This window comes from Engystomops pustulosus, chromosome 8 (genome assembly GCF_040894005.1).
Source record: "Engystomops pustulosus chromosome 8, aEngPut4.maternal, whole genome shotgun sequence".
Lineage (NCBI taxonomy): Eukaryota > Metazoa > Chordata > Amphibia > Anura > Leptodactylidae > Engystomops > Engystomops pustulosus.
The window spans coordinates 51,411,653-51,430,088 of NC_092418.1; the positions used below are offsets into that span (position 1 = coordinate 51,411,653).

An 18,436-nucleotide genomic window follows, 5' to 3' on the forward strand; every position below is an offset into this window, starting at 1 on the left:
CCTTGGATTCAACCAAGATAATATGAATCTGCTACAGAAGCACAATTTCATTTTATATCAAATTTATACTTCAATTTAATTTATACGTGAATTAGGACCACAGATTACCTGATTACATCCATGTCACCCTGCAGCCCCACAATACATCCATGTCACCCAGAAACCCCACATTACATCCTTCCTGCACCCACACATTAGATCCATGTCACCCTACAACCCCATAAAAAGGGAGGGAGGGGAAATAGGGCAGAATCAAAGGGGGCGTGGTACCTGTCACTCTACAGGAAGTGGGCGAAAGGTATGTATTCATCGCTACTCATTGTCATGCATGAGATTATTTTGCTCCGGAAGGCACGATTCTTCTTTTTGTACCATGAAAGAAAGCGGTCAGTTAAACTCTATATAATTGGCTGAGGTAATTTACGCAGCTTCCTAAAGGGAACTACCAGCTCTCTTTCCATGATTCCGGCCCAAATTGATGGGAGTCGCAGCCTTGTTGGGACATGCTGGCCATCCACCAACCCTCCACTACTCCATTCTTCTGGACCATCAATGGTTGCTCATCAGTAAACAAGACTCACAAATTAGTCTCATGTATGTCTGGGCCCACTGCAATGTTTCTGTTTGTGAGCACTGGATAGGGGTGGACTTAGTAAATAAGTGAAACATGAAGAGAGAACTCTGGCTCCAGGAAAGGGTAAAAATACTAATCTCCCAGCTTTATTTTTTAGTCAAAAGCCTGCATCTTATTGGCAGAACAAACGAAATCGTAGAAAAACAGGTGCACAAGACCACTTCTAGCCTAAGCCTGTGAGTCCACAAACATTTATATGATTATATTGTGAAATATAATGCTATAGACATATTTCACAGAACAATGCACATGAAAAATACCTCCAGCCTCTTAATAAAAGCAAATGGCATCTTGTTTTTTGTTTAAGCCACGTGGGATGTTTTTAGTGGAAAAAATCACTTCTTGGTTGAGAAGTTTTCTTTTATGATTTCCTACTCAATGTAGTTTTAGTACTTTTTCAATTGCGCAAACTGAGAAAGAATTAGTGTCATTTTAATGTATATAACGAAAGTGTTTTGACACTGCAGAAATATTGACTGTGTTTTTATTGGTGATATCTGACAAGTGATGCCTAATTCTTACTTTTAGAGAATTGATCTTGATCTTGTTATGTGGTTTATTTAATTTCATGTAATGCATACAAGGTTCAATACGTTGGGTACACTATCAATGCTCTAAAAGTAAGAATTAGGCGTCACTTGTCAGATATCGCCAATAAAAACACAGTTAATATTTCTGCAGTGTCAAAACACTTTTGTGATATACATTAAAATGACACAAGTTCTTTCTCAGTTTGTGCAATTGAAAAATCACTAAAAACACATTGAGGAGGAGATCATAAAAGAACAATTCTCAACCAAGAAATCTTTTGGATTTTTACACTAAAAACGCATATCCCACATGGCTTAAACAAAAAAACAAGATGTCATTTGCTTTTATTAAGAGGCTGGAGGTATTTTTCATGTGCATTGTTCTGTGAGATATGTCTGAAACATTATATATGCAAATATAGGAACATTAACAATGGTACTAAAGAATCTTTCCATAAAGGGTTAATATATAAATGTACGTAGACTCACAGAAGTCGATCCACAGGAGACTGTGCAAATCAACGATCATTGGTCGTAGTTCTGTGAGATATGTCTGTAACTATATATGCAAATACAGGAACATTAACAATGGTACTAAAGAATCTTTCCATAAAGGGTTAATATATAAATGTACGTAGACTCACAGAAGTCGATCCACAGGAGACTGTGGGAATCAGCGATCATTGGTCTTAATTCTCGCGTGATTCTAGAGGCGGGTCATTTAAAGATCCGCTAGGTGTGAAACACACCAAGCCATGATTAAGATATTTTTATCGAAACTTGTAGGCTAGAAGTGCTCTTGCACACCTGTTTTCCTACTATTTCGTTTGTTCTGCCGATAAGATGCATGCTTTTAACTATAAAATAAAGCTGGAAGATTTGTATTTTTACCATTTGCTGGAGCAGGAGTTTTCTCTTCATGTTTTCCTGTTATATGCCTGAAGCCCAGGTTCTCCAAAGCAAACAGCAAGAGAGGTTTGACTGAGCCAAGGTTTTCAGGTGAGCTGACTCTCCATAGTTGTTATGTAGTAAATAAGTGAGTATAGTTGTAGTGAGTATATATTGAAGGCCTACCTGCACCAACAAGACCCTAATCGCCCAGGCCAAAACCGCAAAGCAGCCACTCTGCCTGCTGTTGGTGGATGCGGAGATGGAATTTGACCCTGTGCACTGGGTATTCCTTTGGGTGGCTCTAGACCAAATTGGGCTGTGACCCTGGTTCCTAGGAATGATTAAAGCTCTCAACTCAGGCCCTAAGGCCCAAGTTAGAACTAATGGGATCTCCTCCATGCATTTTCTACTCAGGATTGGAACTTGCCAGGGTTGCCCCTTTCTCCACTTATGTAAATTATTGTTACTCCTTCACTAGTCTCTGATTAGCCTTTCAGAGATTTGTATGGGGAGGTGGGACAAGTCGGATCAGCTATGCTACCTTGGCCCGACTCAAATCCACAGGGAGGATGGAGGGAGGAGGGTTCCAATTCCGACCGGACCCAAATTTTATCTGCTTTATGATGAAAAAGGTCTAGTATGCAGGCACCGACAGCTGCTCTATGGTAGGTAATGAAATCTGGTAGTCCCGCCCCGCCCGAGTGCTTAGGCCTTGTTTAAGCTCCTTCGTATACGTGGAGGAGAGTCTCGACATATGAATTGACGCGTTAGTTTTTGAAGGGTCACAAAGAAAACACATGGAATGTCCATGGGCACAGTTTGAAACAGGTACAATAGCCAGGGAACCATTTTCAGAACATTAATCCTTCCAAACCACGACAGGGTCAACCCCCTCCATTTAGCTAAATTAGCAGCAATGGATTTTAGCATTGGTTCGTGATTAAGGGAGTATAAGCTACCAGGATCTGAAGAAATTCGTACCCCTAAATATTTAATGGAGTTGCTGGCCCACCTAAAGGGGAAAATCGAGGCTAGATGTGCTATTTCTTCCTGTGGGAGTGACACATTCATTAACTCCGACTTTTGCAGATTAACTTTAAAGTTACTTAATTTACCGAATGTGTCAAATTCCTTCAATATTGAAGGAAGCGATATTTGTGGGTTGGCCACATATAGCAGTTACTCGTCTGCAAAGAGAGACATCTTATGATGTATGTGTCCAACCTGCAGTCCCTTGATATCTGGATTGTTCCTTTAGCCAAAGACTCCATCACCAGTATATACAGGAAGGGGGACAGGGGGCATCCCTGTCTGGTTCCATTTGAGATTGAAAACGGGAGAGATAATGTTCCGTTCACTTTAACCCTAGCAGAGGACCTATGATATAGAGCTAAGATTTTTTCCCTCATCTGGGGACCCAAAGCAATGGAGCGTAAGGTGGCTTCCAAAAACCCCCAATGGACGCGATCAAATGCTTTTTCAGCGTCTATGGAAAGCAAACACATGGGAGTGCCGGAAGTTTTTGCCCTTTCAATTAAAGAGATCGTCTTGAGGGCATCATCCCTGGCTTCCCGCCCCGGGACAAAACCGACTTGTTCCTGATGAATTAAAGACGGAATATACGGCTGAAGTCGCAAGGCCAACAGCTTAGAATATATTTTGGTGTCTACATTCAGTAGGGAGATCGGCCTAAAATCACCGCAGTGAGTTTGGTCCTTCCCCGGTTTAGGGATTAGGCTACATTCACACACATGTATGGGGGACGTATATACGGCCGACGTATGTACGGCCGATATACGTCCCCCATACATTTCTATGGGCTCACGGCCCTGTACAGGAGCGGTACGGTGCAGCACACGTGTGGCACCGCATTGCTCCGTAGCCCGGGAAAAGATAGGACATGTCCTATCTTTTCCCGTGATACGGCACCGTGCGCTGTATCTCCCTATGGAGAGGGGCGGGGGTGAGCAGCGCTCATCCCCTGCTCCTCTCCACAGCGCCGATGTTTGTCCGCCGTACTACAGTACGGCGGGCATACATCGTGTGAATGTAGCCTTACAGTGATGTATGCCTGTAATGCTTGAGAGTTAAAGGCCTTGGTGAGCAGGGGTAGTAATTCAGATTTACATGATTTATAGAACCTAGCCGTAAAGCCGTCTGGGCCTGGACTCTTACCCGGCTTTAGATTTTTAATAACTAGTGCCAGTTCCTCTTCCGAAAAGCTATTCTCTAATGCTTCGGCTTCCGAAGCCGGGATTTTTGGTAGTGAATTTGAGCCTCCCCTAGTAATTAAATTCCCCCATGCAGGCTCTCCCAGTAAAGAAATACCCTGCAGCAGCATCTCTCACAAAGTAAATGCCCCATGGTAATAACATTCCATGGGGAGCCCCTCATTGTGTTAAAAAAATTAACTTACATACCCACCTACCGCTGCTCCTCTTAATTCTCCTCTTCACATGTGTACCGTAGTCTCTACGTGTCCATGCTCTGGGTCTGTGTAGACACTTTGATGCAGCGGTGTTGCCACTGCTGATGTCATAGTGTGTGTGTGGACAGAGCACGTAGACGCGTCTCTGCCCACTTTATTCATGAAGAGAAGGAAGAGAAACTACGGGACTGTCAGAATGTAAGTTTATTTTTTTTTATACATGTGTATAAGCTGAGTTGGTTTTTTTCAGCACATTTTTTGTGGTGAAAAAACTTGACTTCTAGACAAGTACACAAGTATATAGAGTATTAAACTCCTAAAGAGTTTTTGGGCCACCTCTACTTTAGCTTATGATTCCTTTCTTCAGTAATCCAGCGAAGTATAAAATAAAAATAATAAAAAATAATTTAAGAAATGGGAGAAAAAAATCATCCTTTTGAAAACTCCCCTTCTCAACTGAATGCCTTAAACACAGACCCTTAAATGCCTAATAGCAAATACAGCAGTGCTGAGAAGTAGTGATGTTTTTTTTTTAGTTGGACCAAACCCTTTAGGGATTGAAGAATTCATTTCTAATTTTGACTTCACCTTGCTTGATAGCAAAAATTCCACACAAATTTTAAGACAATTTGAAAACAGATAATCTACAATGCATATGATACATCACTCCCGTTTAATTCACTTTCTCGGTACTCAGATCCTTTCACTGTGGATCGTCAGCTATATTAGTTCCAAAATACACAATATTTTCATCAAAGGTTGTAGTTTATAATTAGCAGTATGGTATTGACAATAATGCACTAAACCCCTTTCAATTTAACTTTTTTATAGGTACCGCTGGAGTAATAATCTCTCTTAGTCGTATATTTACCAAACTTTTACTACCAGATGAGAAAGAGAGCACAATTATCTTCTTCCTAATCTCCATCTCACTGGAACTGATGTGCTTTGTTTTGCACTTGCTTGTGAGGAGAACTAGATTTGTTCAGTATTATACAAAGCAAGCCCTATTAAAAGATTCCTGCAGGAACAATACAGAACCAAGTTTCCATTATAAAGTGCATCATGGCACCAATGAAGAAGATGTAAGTATTCCCTTTAAAAAATAAATTAATTGGTGTCTACTAGCAATATACTTTTTTAATGCAAAGAAGTGTAAAATGTCACTCATTCTATTTGTTCCATTCAATAGTAACATCAAAAAGTTTATTTATTAATTTATGACACATAAAAAATTAAACACTTTTTAATGTCAAAAATACAAAAATACAGAGTACCTTTTCTGACACAACGCTTTTCTGTGGTGCTGTATCAAAAAAGATACACAGGACAGAGTTGGTGCTGGGTTATGTTATGGCACTAACACCCGCAAATTGTAAAAGCTCAGGTTGCAGGTTGCCAATGACATCACATGGAAATGCACTTAAAGAGAACCCGTCTCACAAATTAACCCCCAAAACAAAATATATTTTCATTAGAAAGCATTTCAACTATACCTTCATTATCCCTCCCTATAAACTTAAGCAATCAGGTACTAAAGTTGTATGCAAATGACCTGAGAGATGTCCAATGAATCATTATCATTTTCAGCTGTCAAGCTTATTCATGAGTGGGAGGCACAGCCACACCCCCTAGTGCTGGACTGACATCCTGTATAATGATGTGATACTTCTGATGTTGTCTGCCTCTCTATACGTTTGGGGCCACGCCCCCTGCAGTCTGTGTGTATGAGACAACTGCTCCAGGATACATGTATAGCAGAACATGTCAGGTACTTGTGTAGCTGATGTCGGTGTCTCTCACACGTGTATAGCAGAACACGGCATGTCAGCAGATAAAACACAAGCACTAGCAATGCTCTACTATACATTACACATAGACATGATCAGGGAGGGGTAACAGGAGGGACATCACTTTCTCTCTCCATGTGCTCATGGAGATCTTACATAATAAAGCATGATCTTACAATGATTAATGTATGAATTGACTAGATAGGTTGACTAGATGGAAACCTTGTGAGCAGCTCCAACAGGTATATATATACAGATGGATGCCTAAGAACGGACCCAAATATGTGTAAAAACTCTATAACTTTATTTGTAATCACATATATGAACAACAGGGCATAAACAAAAGCCATAAACAGCCTGAAAACCGCACAGGATATCTGTGCAAAATTCTCAGGGAAAAGCCCATAAACCCCTCCTGTGGAATGCAAGCCAAAGTAGACAATCCCTAATATATACGAATATGAAACCTAAAATAGGGACATGTAGTGTGCAAAATGCAATAAAGTGCCTGAAAAGGAGCCCAAGTGGGCATTACCATCTGATGTCCCCGTAGGAGCGAGTATAAATTTAAAGAGAAAGGTCCAACAAAGAGTAGGGCAAAGCACAGGAGGGGGAGACACGGACTCCAAGCATATTGTCACGCCTAGGTGACTTTCTCAGGGGTAAGTTAAAAAAACATGATACCATGCCCCATAATTGTAAGCATGAACTCCTCTCAGATCTAAGCACCTCAGCCAATGAAAAGGATTCTCATACTAAAGATGGTAAAGACCGAGGCTGCCATAGAAAAATCATGTGATTGCAGTACTACTTTCAGTTCAATAGGTCATCGTCATGATTCATGTGATTGCAGTACTACATCCGGTTGAATAGGTCATCGTGATGAATCATGTGATTTGCAGTTTTACTTCCGGTTCATCATGGTCATAGTGACTGAATACATGTTTGAGTACTTCCTGTCAAAATAGTAATCAAAGTCCAGCCAAAACACTAAACGGCAGCTATGCGCATCAGTGATTTGGTCATAGATGAACAATACAGCAATCCAACAAAAGGCACATGTGCAAAAAAGGACAACGTAAAGTTTGCCGCAAATGAGAAAAGTGTTTAGTACAGCCAGCTGCCACTATAGCCGAATCATATGGATGCTGTGCTAGTTCCGAAATAAAGGTAAATCATCTTGGTACCCAAATAAAAACATGTTCTTCCTACACAAATAGATGGTAATCAAAATGCGACAGAGCGCAGAACGACGAATATGCGTGTGTGCATACATATTTAAAATTTGAGCGCCATACATCCAGAATTACTGTTGTACCAATCCCAGGCGCCACTCTGCAATTCCCCTACACTGCCTTCGGCCTATGTGTTTGATAAAGGCTGTTGTATCAGCCGAAAACATTCCACATGAAAATTTTGGTCATAATTTCTAATAAAACCAATTTCTGCATATTGGAGTGCTTGGATTACATTGTACAAACATACTTTAAATTTAAGTATAAAAGAGATGAATAGAACTAGCACATTAAGATTTGCCGCATATCACACTAGAACAGAAGCGCAGAACGACAGTTACACGCGTGAACTTATATACTTCAAACATAATGACACAGTAACATATACCGCAAGTATGGGATCACCGAAAAAGGTAAACAACACCCAAAAGTGTTGTGACAATCATATTGCACTTCCCTCAAAAATATGCTTATAGAATTAAAAAGGTGCAATTCATTATTCAAATAGTGCAAAAATTCATATTATAAAAAGGCAACACTATGACTCTTCCTATAATTATATAGCACACTGATACTCAATACATTACAATGATTTACAATGCAAAGTGAGACACTCAAAGGGAGAAAAAAATTAATAATTATCCCTTTTAGAGAAGCCCAATTCCTGAACCGGTCAGGATGGGGAATAACAAAATACATGTGCTAAATACAGAAAAGGATTTAAAGCTAGCATTGATATATAGATAATGAGGAAAAAAATATATAATTTAGAGGCCAAGGTACTTCGACTGGAGGAGTCCACTAACAAAAACATAAGAAAAAATATATACATGTTTGAACCTTAAGCAACGTCACAAAGGCAAAAAAGGTGCTGGAGGTCAAAGTAAAGTGCAGACGAAAAAGTGCATACCTGCGTATATGTACCAATTCAGGTGAGTATATCAATACCTAGATGGTCTATGGTAAAGATGAAATCACCCAAAGAATTACGTTATAACCGACATGTTGAATTGTTTCAATGAAACCAAAGATCTCAACAAGTTACATTTAGATGTCATATTAGTTTGATTGTATGTGGTGGATTTCCAACCGAAATACAGACAATCAGATAATATAGAATTCCAAAAGGTATTTTGTGGAGCCGGGAGGTGGACCAAGACCATGACCAAACTTCAGAGGATTGGACATAACACCAGAGTATTCTTTAAAGAGTTGTGCTTTCGTAGAGAATGCTTATGAAATGAACGTAGCACTGTAGAATCCTACAACCGCTTAAGATATGCTTGAAATGACAAAAATAGGATATCTAAAGGAAAAAATTAATTAGAGACAAAAAATAAGAGAAGCAAATAAAACGACTATTACTGTGATGTCGTGTAAAAATGGACTTAAAAACCCCAAAGTACGACACACGGAAGGGTAGAGAAGAGGACCAAGACAAACAATACTAATGTAAATTGAGAAATGGTCTGATCGTTAATGTGAAAAACAGGTGCAGAGATAAGTGGTGAAAGGGGTTGTCCAGTGACAAAGATTTGTTTTATTATACCTTATCTCCCCACACTTGTCACTTCACTAATTCGAAGTTATAAGCCCCTTAACGCTCCGTGACGTAAATGTGCGGCGCAGAGGTGCGGGTGGTGTATGAAGAGGGCTCACGGAGCCCTCTTTATACACAAATTGCAGCAAACCCCAACCGCTAATAACTGCAGTAGGTGCTAGCACCAATTGCGGGTATTAACCCTTCTATTCTACCATTTTACATCACATAAAAATGTAATAAACAGTGATGAAAATGTTGCACAGTCCTCAGAATGGTAGCAATGAAAACGTCATCTCATTTTGCAAAAAATGAAACCTTATACAGCTCCATCCACCATAGTATGAAAAAGTTATTAGCGTCAGCATAAATTTTTTTTCGTACACATTTAATTTTTGAAAATGTATTAAAATGCTATAAAACCTATATAAATTCAGAATTTGGTATCATCGTGATTGTACCACACCAAAGAATAAAGCAGAGGTGTTATTTGGAGCGCAAAGCGAAAGTCGTAAAAACTGAGCCCACAAGAAAATGAAACTAATGGTTTTTTTTTGCTAATTACACCACATTTGGATTTTTTTCCAGCTTCCCAGTACACGGCATGGATTAATAAATAATTAGAAAAAAAATTAAAATGTTAAGGATTTTTGAAGCTGGAGAGAAAATACCCCCGTCCATTAGGGGTTAAATCTTCCGACCTATTTTCATTAACTCAAAGCCATTTATGTTCATTGCCTGCTCTTCGTTCCATACAGTAACGACCTCTATGGTTTCTTTGGTCTCCAGTCGCACCTGTGTAATGACTGCTATGTTCCGTGCTTTGTGTGCAGCTGCTACGCTGACTATGGGGCACATTTACTAAGGTTCTTGCGCCAGTTTTCTGCCAGACTTTGCACATTCTTTCATGTGAAAACTGCTTGCACATGTTTTTAAGAAGTGTCTGCTCCCCATATGTGTATGCATTATTTTTCATGTGACACAAATTTTGTCATTGAAATAGGTGTTCTGGTCACACTAATGACCTTTTCACACTTTGGTGTATGAAAACCTTGTATGAGCTGTGTAAGGTATCATTTTTTGTAGTACCTGATGACGTTAACATTAACCATTTGTGAGACCGTACACAAGATACAAAAGTGCCTTTTCTGACATTTGGGTGTTATTTTTTGTTACAGGTTCACTGCTAGGAATAACCGTTTTATATATTGATAGATCTGAAATTTTGGTACGCAGCGCAATGTTTATGATTTTCACTATTTTTATATCAGTTCTAGGAAAAGGGGGTTATTTTAACTTTTAGGTTTTTCTTTTTTTTTTACCTTTTTTCATTTTTTTTAACTATTTTTTTTACTTTTACCCTAGGTTGTCTGATCGACCTTATAATATACTGCCATACTACAGTATTACATGTTCTGTTACAATGTGCACACTGGCTAAGCTTCTTCAACCTGCCTGCAAATTGTTCTTCATTTTCTAAATGGCGCTTTAATTAACTTGGTTGCTCTCTTCTACACTAACTCTAATTCTGCTGCCTTCTTATACACCGTTGGCCACAATTTTACACAATATTCCATGTGTGGTCTGATTAGTGGTTGTAGAAGAAGCTGATTGCTAACCCTTTCAGGACCAAGATCTTCAGAAGCCTGAATGACAACTGAAAAATGTTCCTTATTTGGTGTGACACATATACAAGCTTAATTTATTTTTTTGTTTGTTTTATACTTAAGAAATTTTTTTTTTAGGTTTTTATGAGAGGAAATGTAGCAAAAATAGTTTCCCATTTATTATTTAAAATTATTAATTTTATCAAAACACATGATCCCCATAAAAGGATATAATGTGTGCACTATGATTTATTTCTTGGATGCCACATCAATTTACAGTTCTGCCGTTAAAGCGAAAAATTGTAGATCTATGCCATGGCTGCATGGGGCTCAGTTAATTAGGACATAGGAAATACATAATTCATTTTTGAACATTAAATTTCAAACTCAACAATGTTAGGAACAACCAGGTCCGTACCAGGGGTGGTCAGCAGAGGGATGCGGCTGGGTCCAGCACTGCACTCTTCTAGTAATATGGTGGGGTTGTGGGCAGAGCCGTTAGGTTAGCTTGACAACACCAATGGGGAGCTTAATGGGGAGAGTGCCAAGGACAGAATCAACATTAAATATGGCCCTGGGAACAGCCCATAGCAGACTGTTAGATTTTACAGGAAATCTACCATTACAATTAAGCATGATAAAAACCAATCACGATGTCTTGAGGTATGTATTTTTGCGATCGAGTGTGAAGAGAGAGGTGGTTTAGCGTGGAAGCTTCAACACGCAATACTCCAGAATTGGCAGTGATGTCACTGTTGGTATGGATAGAGCAAAGGGACAATGAAGAACTTGCACTAACGTGTTTTCGAGAGCAACGGCTCTCTTCCTCAGGGTAGAATTCTACCTCCTCTGCTAATGCTGAGATTTATAATCTCTCCATGTATCTCAACTTCTGGTGTCTTTCCTAATCACTCACCTCTCTTTACACTTGATCGCAAAAATAAATACCTCAACACATCGTAAAGGGATTCAAGAACTAACGGACGTCTACCTCACTGCATATATACGATCTAGCAGCTTCACTCCTAAAGTCTGATCAACAACTATATCAGGTTAGTCATCCATTAACCCCTTCTTTGTACTACACACAGCGATCATGTATCCAATTTGTTAGTCAGCGCAGGTATTCCTTTTGGTGATTGTTTATCAGGACAGCTCATATAATAACAGCGACGACAATTAAGTACCACATTGGAACTCTTTTAAAAAACCCTAAAAATCTTAAATACAGATTGCGCCAGAGTTCACTTTCATATTATGATAAAAAACAACTTGTCAGCATTAACAGAGCCCCTCTATGCTGTAGCTTCACAGGCTGTTACACTGGGCAGGAACATGTCTCACCCTCCCCCCTGCTCCATTGGCATTTCCCCACTTGTCCTGCCTGCTGTAATCTCATTGGAGGGGAATGGAGACTTTACATATCATATCTAGTGCTTATGGACAATTTCTCTTCATTCATATGCAGAATTCTGACTAATTTCATTGCACACCTAGAATAGTTTGAATCCTGCCGAATCCCTTTATGGATAATTAAAAATAAAATAAAAATGTTAGGGAGACCTATACGCTCTGTGTAACACCAACAGGTGCAACTTTCCTTCAGCTTTTCTGAAGGACAATGTAGACACTAGTTCCTGACCCACTGACCATTTCTTCTATGTTATGGGGCAAATATACCACATCCACCTAGCTCGACATTTTAAGAGAATCATTAAGTAATGCCATATAAAGGAGGAATGTTAAACCCTGTTTAGAGCCCCACAACATCCCATTTCAATAGGAGTGGCTCTTGATGGGCCGGATTATACAAGGCCATGCCCCGGGGCCCCCACCACTTTGCCATTAAAGGGGCCCCCACAAAAAATGGGCGATTCGTCCACAGTGTATTTCCACGTGTTCCCTGGGCCATACCCAACAGACGTGCCCTGACTTAAGTCTATGGCAGAGCGAGGGAACAATAAGTTCCCTTCTCTGCCATAACAAGATGTTGGTGCCCTGCCCTGGGGCACCGCCGTCTTGGTACACCTCCGATATCCACTATCCCGACACTGCAAAGGGAAGGAGGTTGACACGCATTGGAGGAACAAGTGAAGGCAAGTACAATTTTATTATTTTATCTATGACTGTTTAACCTAGTTGTTGTGGGGGTGTATATAGTTATTACAGGGGGCTGTATATATAGTTATTATAGGGTATAAATAGTTATTATAGGGGGCTCTATATAGTTAATATATTGTGCTATATATAGTTATTGTAGGAGACTGTATATAGCTATAGTTGGGCTGTGTATAGTTATGATAGGGAGGCTGTATATAGTTGTAGGGGGACTGTATATAGTTATTATAGGGGCTGTACAGTATATAGTTAATTCTGTGGAATTGTATATATAGCTTACGGGGTGCTGTATATAGTGATTACTGGTGGCTGTATATATTTATTACTGGGAGCTGTATACATTGATTACTTGGGGCTGTATACAGTGATTGGAAGTGATTGGATATAACTGAGGAAGCTGTACATAGTGATTACTTGGAGCTATATACAGTGATTGCTGGGTGAGTTGTATATAGTAGTTGCTGGGGGAGCTGAATATAGTGGTTGCTGGGGCACCTGCATGTAGTGGTTGTTGGGGGAGCTGTATATAGTGGTTGCTGGTGGAACTGTATATAGTGGTTTCTGAGGGAGCGGTATATAGTGATGACTTGGGGCTGTATATAGTGAATACTGGTCGCTGTATATAGTGATTATTGGGGAGGCTGTATATAGTTATTGCTGGGGAGCAGTATATAGTGATTGATATTCCCTTTCTGGACTACATTCAATGGGGTCCCCATCAGATTATGCACCCAGGGGCCCCCACCTACTTTAATCCAGCCCTGCACCTGTGCATCAAATGCATGACAAAGCTGCAAGTATTGATAAAACAAGGCATGCAAAAGTTGATCATCTTCACATAATTGTTCAAATGACTTACAGACCCCACTTCACATAAGTGATTATAAGGAGGAAAACCTCTGCAATCTAAATATCTCTCTTGGAGGCCGTCTATGCCTTGCGCCTTCTCACTGTGGTAGGAAGCTAGTGAGGCCTCTAACAGGTCCCACTGTTCCGGACCAAGTCAGGGAGCAGTATAATTACTGTCTGGTACATTGTGATGTCTCCTCCAGCAGTCATGCCGACCTTGCTTCACCCAACATCTTTGCCAAGGTCCTAGGGCTAGCACGCCCCATTTGTGCTCTAGCATTACATTTGTCCAGACTAGGGGATAACCAGAAACTGGGGTAAGCTATTCACGTAATTTAGAATATTCACAATTAAATGGAGGCAGTATATACAGAGCTACACAAATCTGAGGATCTTGTGCATAAATCTGCCCTCTGCCTCCATCAGAGATTAATGGCACTCAAATTGAATTGACTTGGGAAGCAAAATGCTAACCTCTCTGGCATGTGTAGAAAATGTAGAGTGATAACTGTGTGAGAGCCATGCTTTCTGTATGAGATGTAGATTATCATCAGTAAAATGTGTTTTGCAAAATAGCCGGTTGGTTGTGTTGAAAAGTGTAGAATACAGCAAGATGTTTATTGGCCTCCTCAAACCCTCTCGTGTTCCACAGCACTATATTAAAATGACTATCCATGTTCTCCCTTTTCCAGTTCGCTCTTATATGCACTAGAGTAGGAGATGGATACAATACATTCTCTTCCCGTACCTAACGTGCATTAATGGGAATCCCTTTAGCCATGCATAACTCAACATGTAGAATATATTTTCATTAACAAAGAAGCAGGACTTCATCAAGCAGGAGTTCCTCATGAACAGCATCCCATACATGTCTGCTGTTGGTGTCAAGTCATTGTGCCATGCCTCTGGAGAGTCAAAAAATGGGTGGTGTCCAAGGCATCTACTCAGTTTCCGTGCCTGGTGCCCCTGGTTTATCATGCATGATTTTTTTGATGGATTTCCTTTAAAGGAGTTTTCCCCTGAAAGAATGTTCTCAAATTTTAATCCCCTAATTATGTTTACACAATAAAGAAATTTTTAACCCATCAAAAGGACTTTACAATATTACTAAATATTACTCAGTTTTACTGCTATTTTAGCTGCTATAACTAAGTGATGTTCATTGTAAAAAGTGTGGGTCGGGACTCTTTAAGCAGACACTTCATGATTCTTCTGTGCTGTGAAATGCTGACAATGTGCTTAGATTACCAGGGTACAGGGTACACTTTTATTTAGCTTCTAAACATTCTACTAGTATCTGAAACATACAAAAAGAGAGATGAGACAGATGAGAGATGATGAGATCCACGAGATGGATATAAAACACAATGACACAATGAGCTCTGCTATACAAACCTTATTTGTCTGTAACTTGTCTCTGCACACTGCTGCTTGCTGACAGGAAGTGCCTGTGTCTGAACTGGTCTTGTAATGCAGAGGGAGAGGGGTAGAAGGCAGAGAGCACTACAACCGTGTTGACATGATAAGCTGTTCATGAGAAGAATCCGACCATAGTCAGAAGATTTATGGTCAGATCCAGGGGCAACCAAAATTGTAAGCACCAGGACTGATAGAAACAGGTTGGAATTATATCTGTGAAACTAATGTATTTTTGTTAATAACAGTGAATTAGAGAATGTGTTATTTTGTTATCTTGAGTATATTTAAGAATTGTGTCTTTATGGGAATACCAATTTAACGTCATTTTTATAAATGTGAAATTAGTTAGAAGTTTAGTCTCTTTTTCTTGTAGAAAAACAGTAGCAAAAATTAGAATTAGAATTCCCTTAAAATTCTTTTTTTCCATGATTCAACTTCATTGGGTAGAAGAGTCTTTGAAACCCTTGATGATTCAATTCTAATTTGCATGGTTATTATTACCACCAATGTACTTTATATCCTTGTACCTTAATTGCTACTGAATTGCTGCTTACATATTTTACTTTCTGATATAAGGAGAATAGATGTCCTTCAGCTGAAAACAGCATGGAACTGCAGTCAGACTTAACAATAAGAGGAACTTATATCAGGTTTGATGTTCCTGAGCATAAAGGAAAAAGAAGCTGGCCAAACATCAAAGGTAAGAACCATAACAGTTTTAATTTTAAATATATACATTGTACCAAAGCGTTTCTCTGCTGGGGAGAATTAACTGCTGATAGAACTAACCTTTTTAAATTAATCAAAATGGGTGATTCATTAAAAGATTATCAGTTTTCATCTTCTGCTTTCTTACTAGAACTGTGATAGAAAAAAACAACCAAAACTAACTGTGTTTTTCTCTTTTTCCAGTCATTTTCCAATATCTGCACACAAGTAACTGTACTTTACAGGAATGGACACTATTCACACACTAGATATATTTGGTTGATCCCAGTAGTTTGCGTTCTGCCTTGATGGATAGTTGGAAAAATCAGGTGTTATCTATGAAAAAAGTTAATTTAATCCAACATATAAAGGTGTTTGCCATTTGGCACAAAGTAGGGAAATAATTTCTAATTTCTTCCAAATAAATGTCAGGATTGATATCTCATCACAAAAATGTATTGTACTTTTAAAAATTGAGCACAACATTTTTACCACATGTGTGAGGAAATCTTGCATTATTTGTTCATTTTCCCTGCAGCAAGGGCCATAACTAGGAGAGGTTGGGCCTCAAAGCAAACTTCTTAATGGGGCCCCCTTCCCTTAACACATGATATCCACCATTGTACCTAAATTTGTTAAAAGGGTTTCCTTTAATACCAATAATATGTATGCATATTGTAAATGCAGACTCATATGAACCCACACAAATGCCACATATACTTTATACTTTACAAATATTACACACATGCAATGCAGAACAATAGATGCAGACATACATTTTACATACAAATACTATTTGTACTGAACAAACCTGCATTGAAGACATATATGTCTATAAATCAAACAAACATGTATGCAAGCTTACTAAACTTTACAAATCTGCTTACTTTCCATAAGTCTTCATCTTGCATTGGCAGAGTATGGATGGGGGGTTGTCTAGCGGATGAAGAGAAGGCATAAACCATAAGGCTCTTTGTACTATGACTACACCCCTCCTATCTGTCCTGTCCTATATTCATGCTGCAGAGCTGAACATGTCACATATCAGTGCTAGAGCCTCAGGCCTTGCAGAGAAGAGGAGGGAATAGCAGCAGGACCTTACATCTGCCTCTACTTTGCCAAAATGGTATTGCTTAGGAGTGCAGAAGCCTCAAGCCGATGAGTGTGCAGTGCAGCTTCACCATCACATGCGCTTTCTGTGCTGTAGAAATCCTGGTGGCTGCTTTTCCTGCCACTTGACTAGAACAATGGGGCTCATTTACAAAGGGTCGTGGTGCGCACTTTAGTCTGACTGTGCACCTTTTTCCGGGACTAAAACAGCTTGCGCAGGTATTTATTTTGTAGCTCAGCTGCGACACATGCAACACAAATTAGGGGCCGTGCCGTCGGACAGTCAGACTGATTCCGACTGAGCACGGTATTTAACTTTTAAATTGTGATGCAAGCCCTATGTTTAACCCCTTAACGCCAAAGCCACTTTTCACCTTCCTGACACGGCCCATTTTTTCAAATCTGACATGTGTCACTATAAGTGGTTATAACTTTGGAACGCTTTAACATATCCAAGTGATTTTGAAATAGTTTTCTCGTGACACATTGTACTTCATGTTAGATAAAAAAAAATTTGGTGGTATGTTTTGCATTTATTTATGAGAAAATCAGATATTTGGTGAAAATTTGGAAAAATTCTAAATTTTTGAAATTCAAAATGTTCTACTTTTTCTACACGAGTCATAAGACCAAAAAACGTAATAACTAACATTCACCGAATGTCTACTTTATACCTCCGTGGTTTTTTATACTCTCATTTTTGTAAGATGTTATGGGGCTTTGAACGTCAGGTGCAATTTTTCAACATTTCACATTTAAAAAGCGCAAAATTTTGGCTACATTAATGTGTTTTTCATAAAATGTACAAATTCTCAGTCGATACAATACCAAAACGCTCCAGAAAGTTTGATACCCAATCTCTTCTGAGTATAACAATACCCCATATGTGGTGGTAACCTGCTGTATGGGCACACGCCAGGGCATTGAAGGGAAGCTGCGCCATTCAGAGCAGATTGTGCATTGTCACTTTATAATGGCTATACAATCTTTAATTTTTTGGCAATTTGGACATATAAGGGCTTATTTTTTGCCACATGAGATGCACTTGACAAATACTTCATTTTAGTGGGTCTGTATCTTTTTGATGAGATTTAACTGACTCTTTAATGTATGGAGGAAAAGAAAATTGTCAATTTTGGGTTTCTTTGTTTTGTATCTTTTTGGCGTCGTACACCGTACATTAAAAATACTATATTATCTTTATTCTATAGATCACTACGATTACGGTGATACCTCATTTATATAATTTTTTATATATTTTTACAATTTTACTGGAAAAAAAACGAAGAAACGAAAGAAAATCTCATTTGTTTTTGCATCACCATCTTTTCGGAGATATAACTTTAATATTTTTGGTTGACAGATCTGGTTTCGGGCTTATTTTTTATATGTTGTCCTTTTCAGTGGTACCATTTTGGTGCACATAACTTTTTTTGATCACTTTTTGGAACATTTTTGTGAAGGGATTTTATGAAAAATTCAAATTTTTGGCGAGTTTTTCAGGGGTTTTTTCACGGCGTTCACCGTACGGGTCCAATAATGTTTCTGACTTATTGTACATATTGTTACGGACGCAG

At 39.1% G+C, this 18,436-nt stretch overlaps 1 protein-coding gene across 3 annotated transcripts in view; it reads left to right on the forward strand.

Annotated features, from left to right (window-relative positions):
• The window catches only part of SLC29A4 (solute carrier family 29 member 4), a 189,076-nt gene that overhangs the window by 136,053 nt on the left and 34,587 nt on the right, over positions 1-18,436 (forward strand). For all 3 annotated transcript variants that reach the window (XM_072120914.1, XM_072120913.1, XM_072120912.1), the window contains 2 exons: positions 5,315-5,568; positions 15,618-15,741. In XM_072120914.1, the coding sequence (XP_071977015.1) occupies positions 5,315-5,568; positions 15,618-15,741 (378 nt within the window). The remainder of the gene's footprint in view (positions 1-5,314; positions 5,569-15,617; positions 15,742-18,436) is intronic.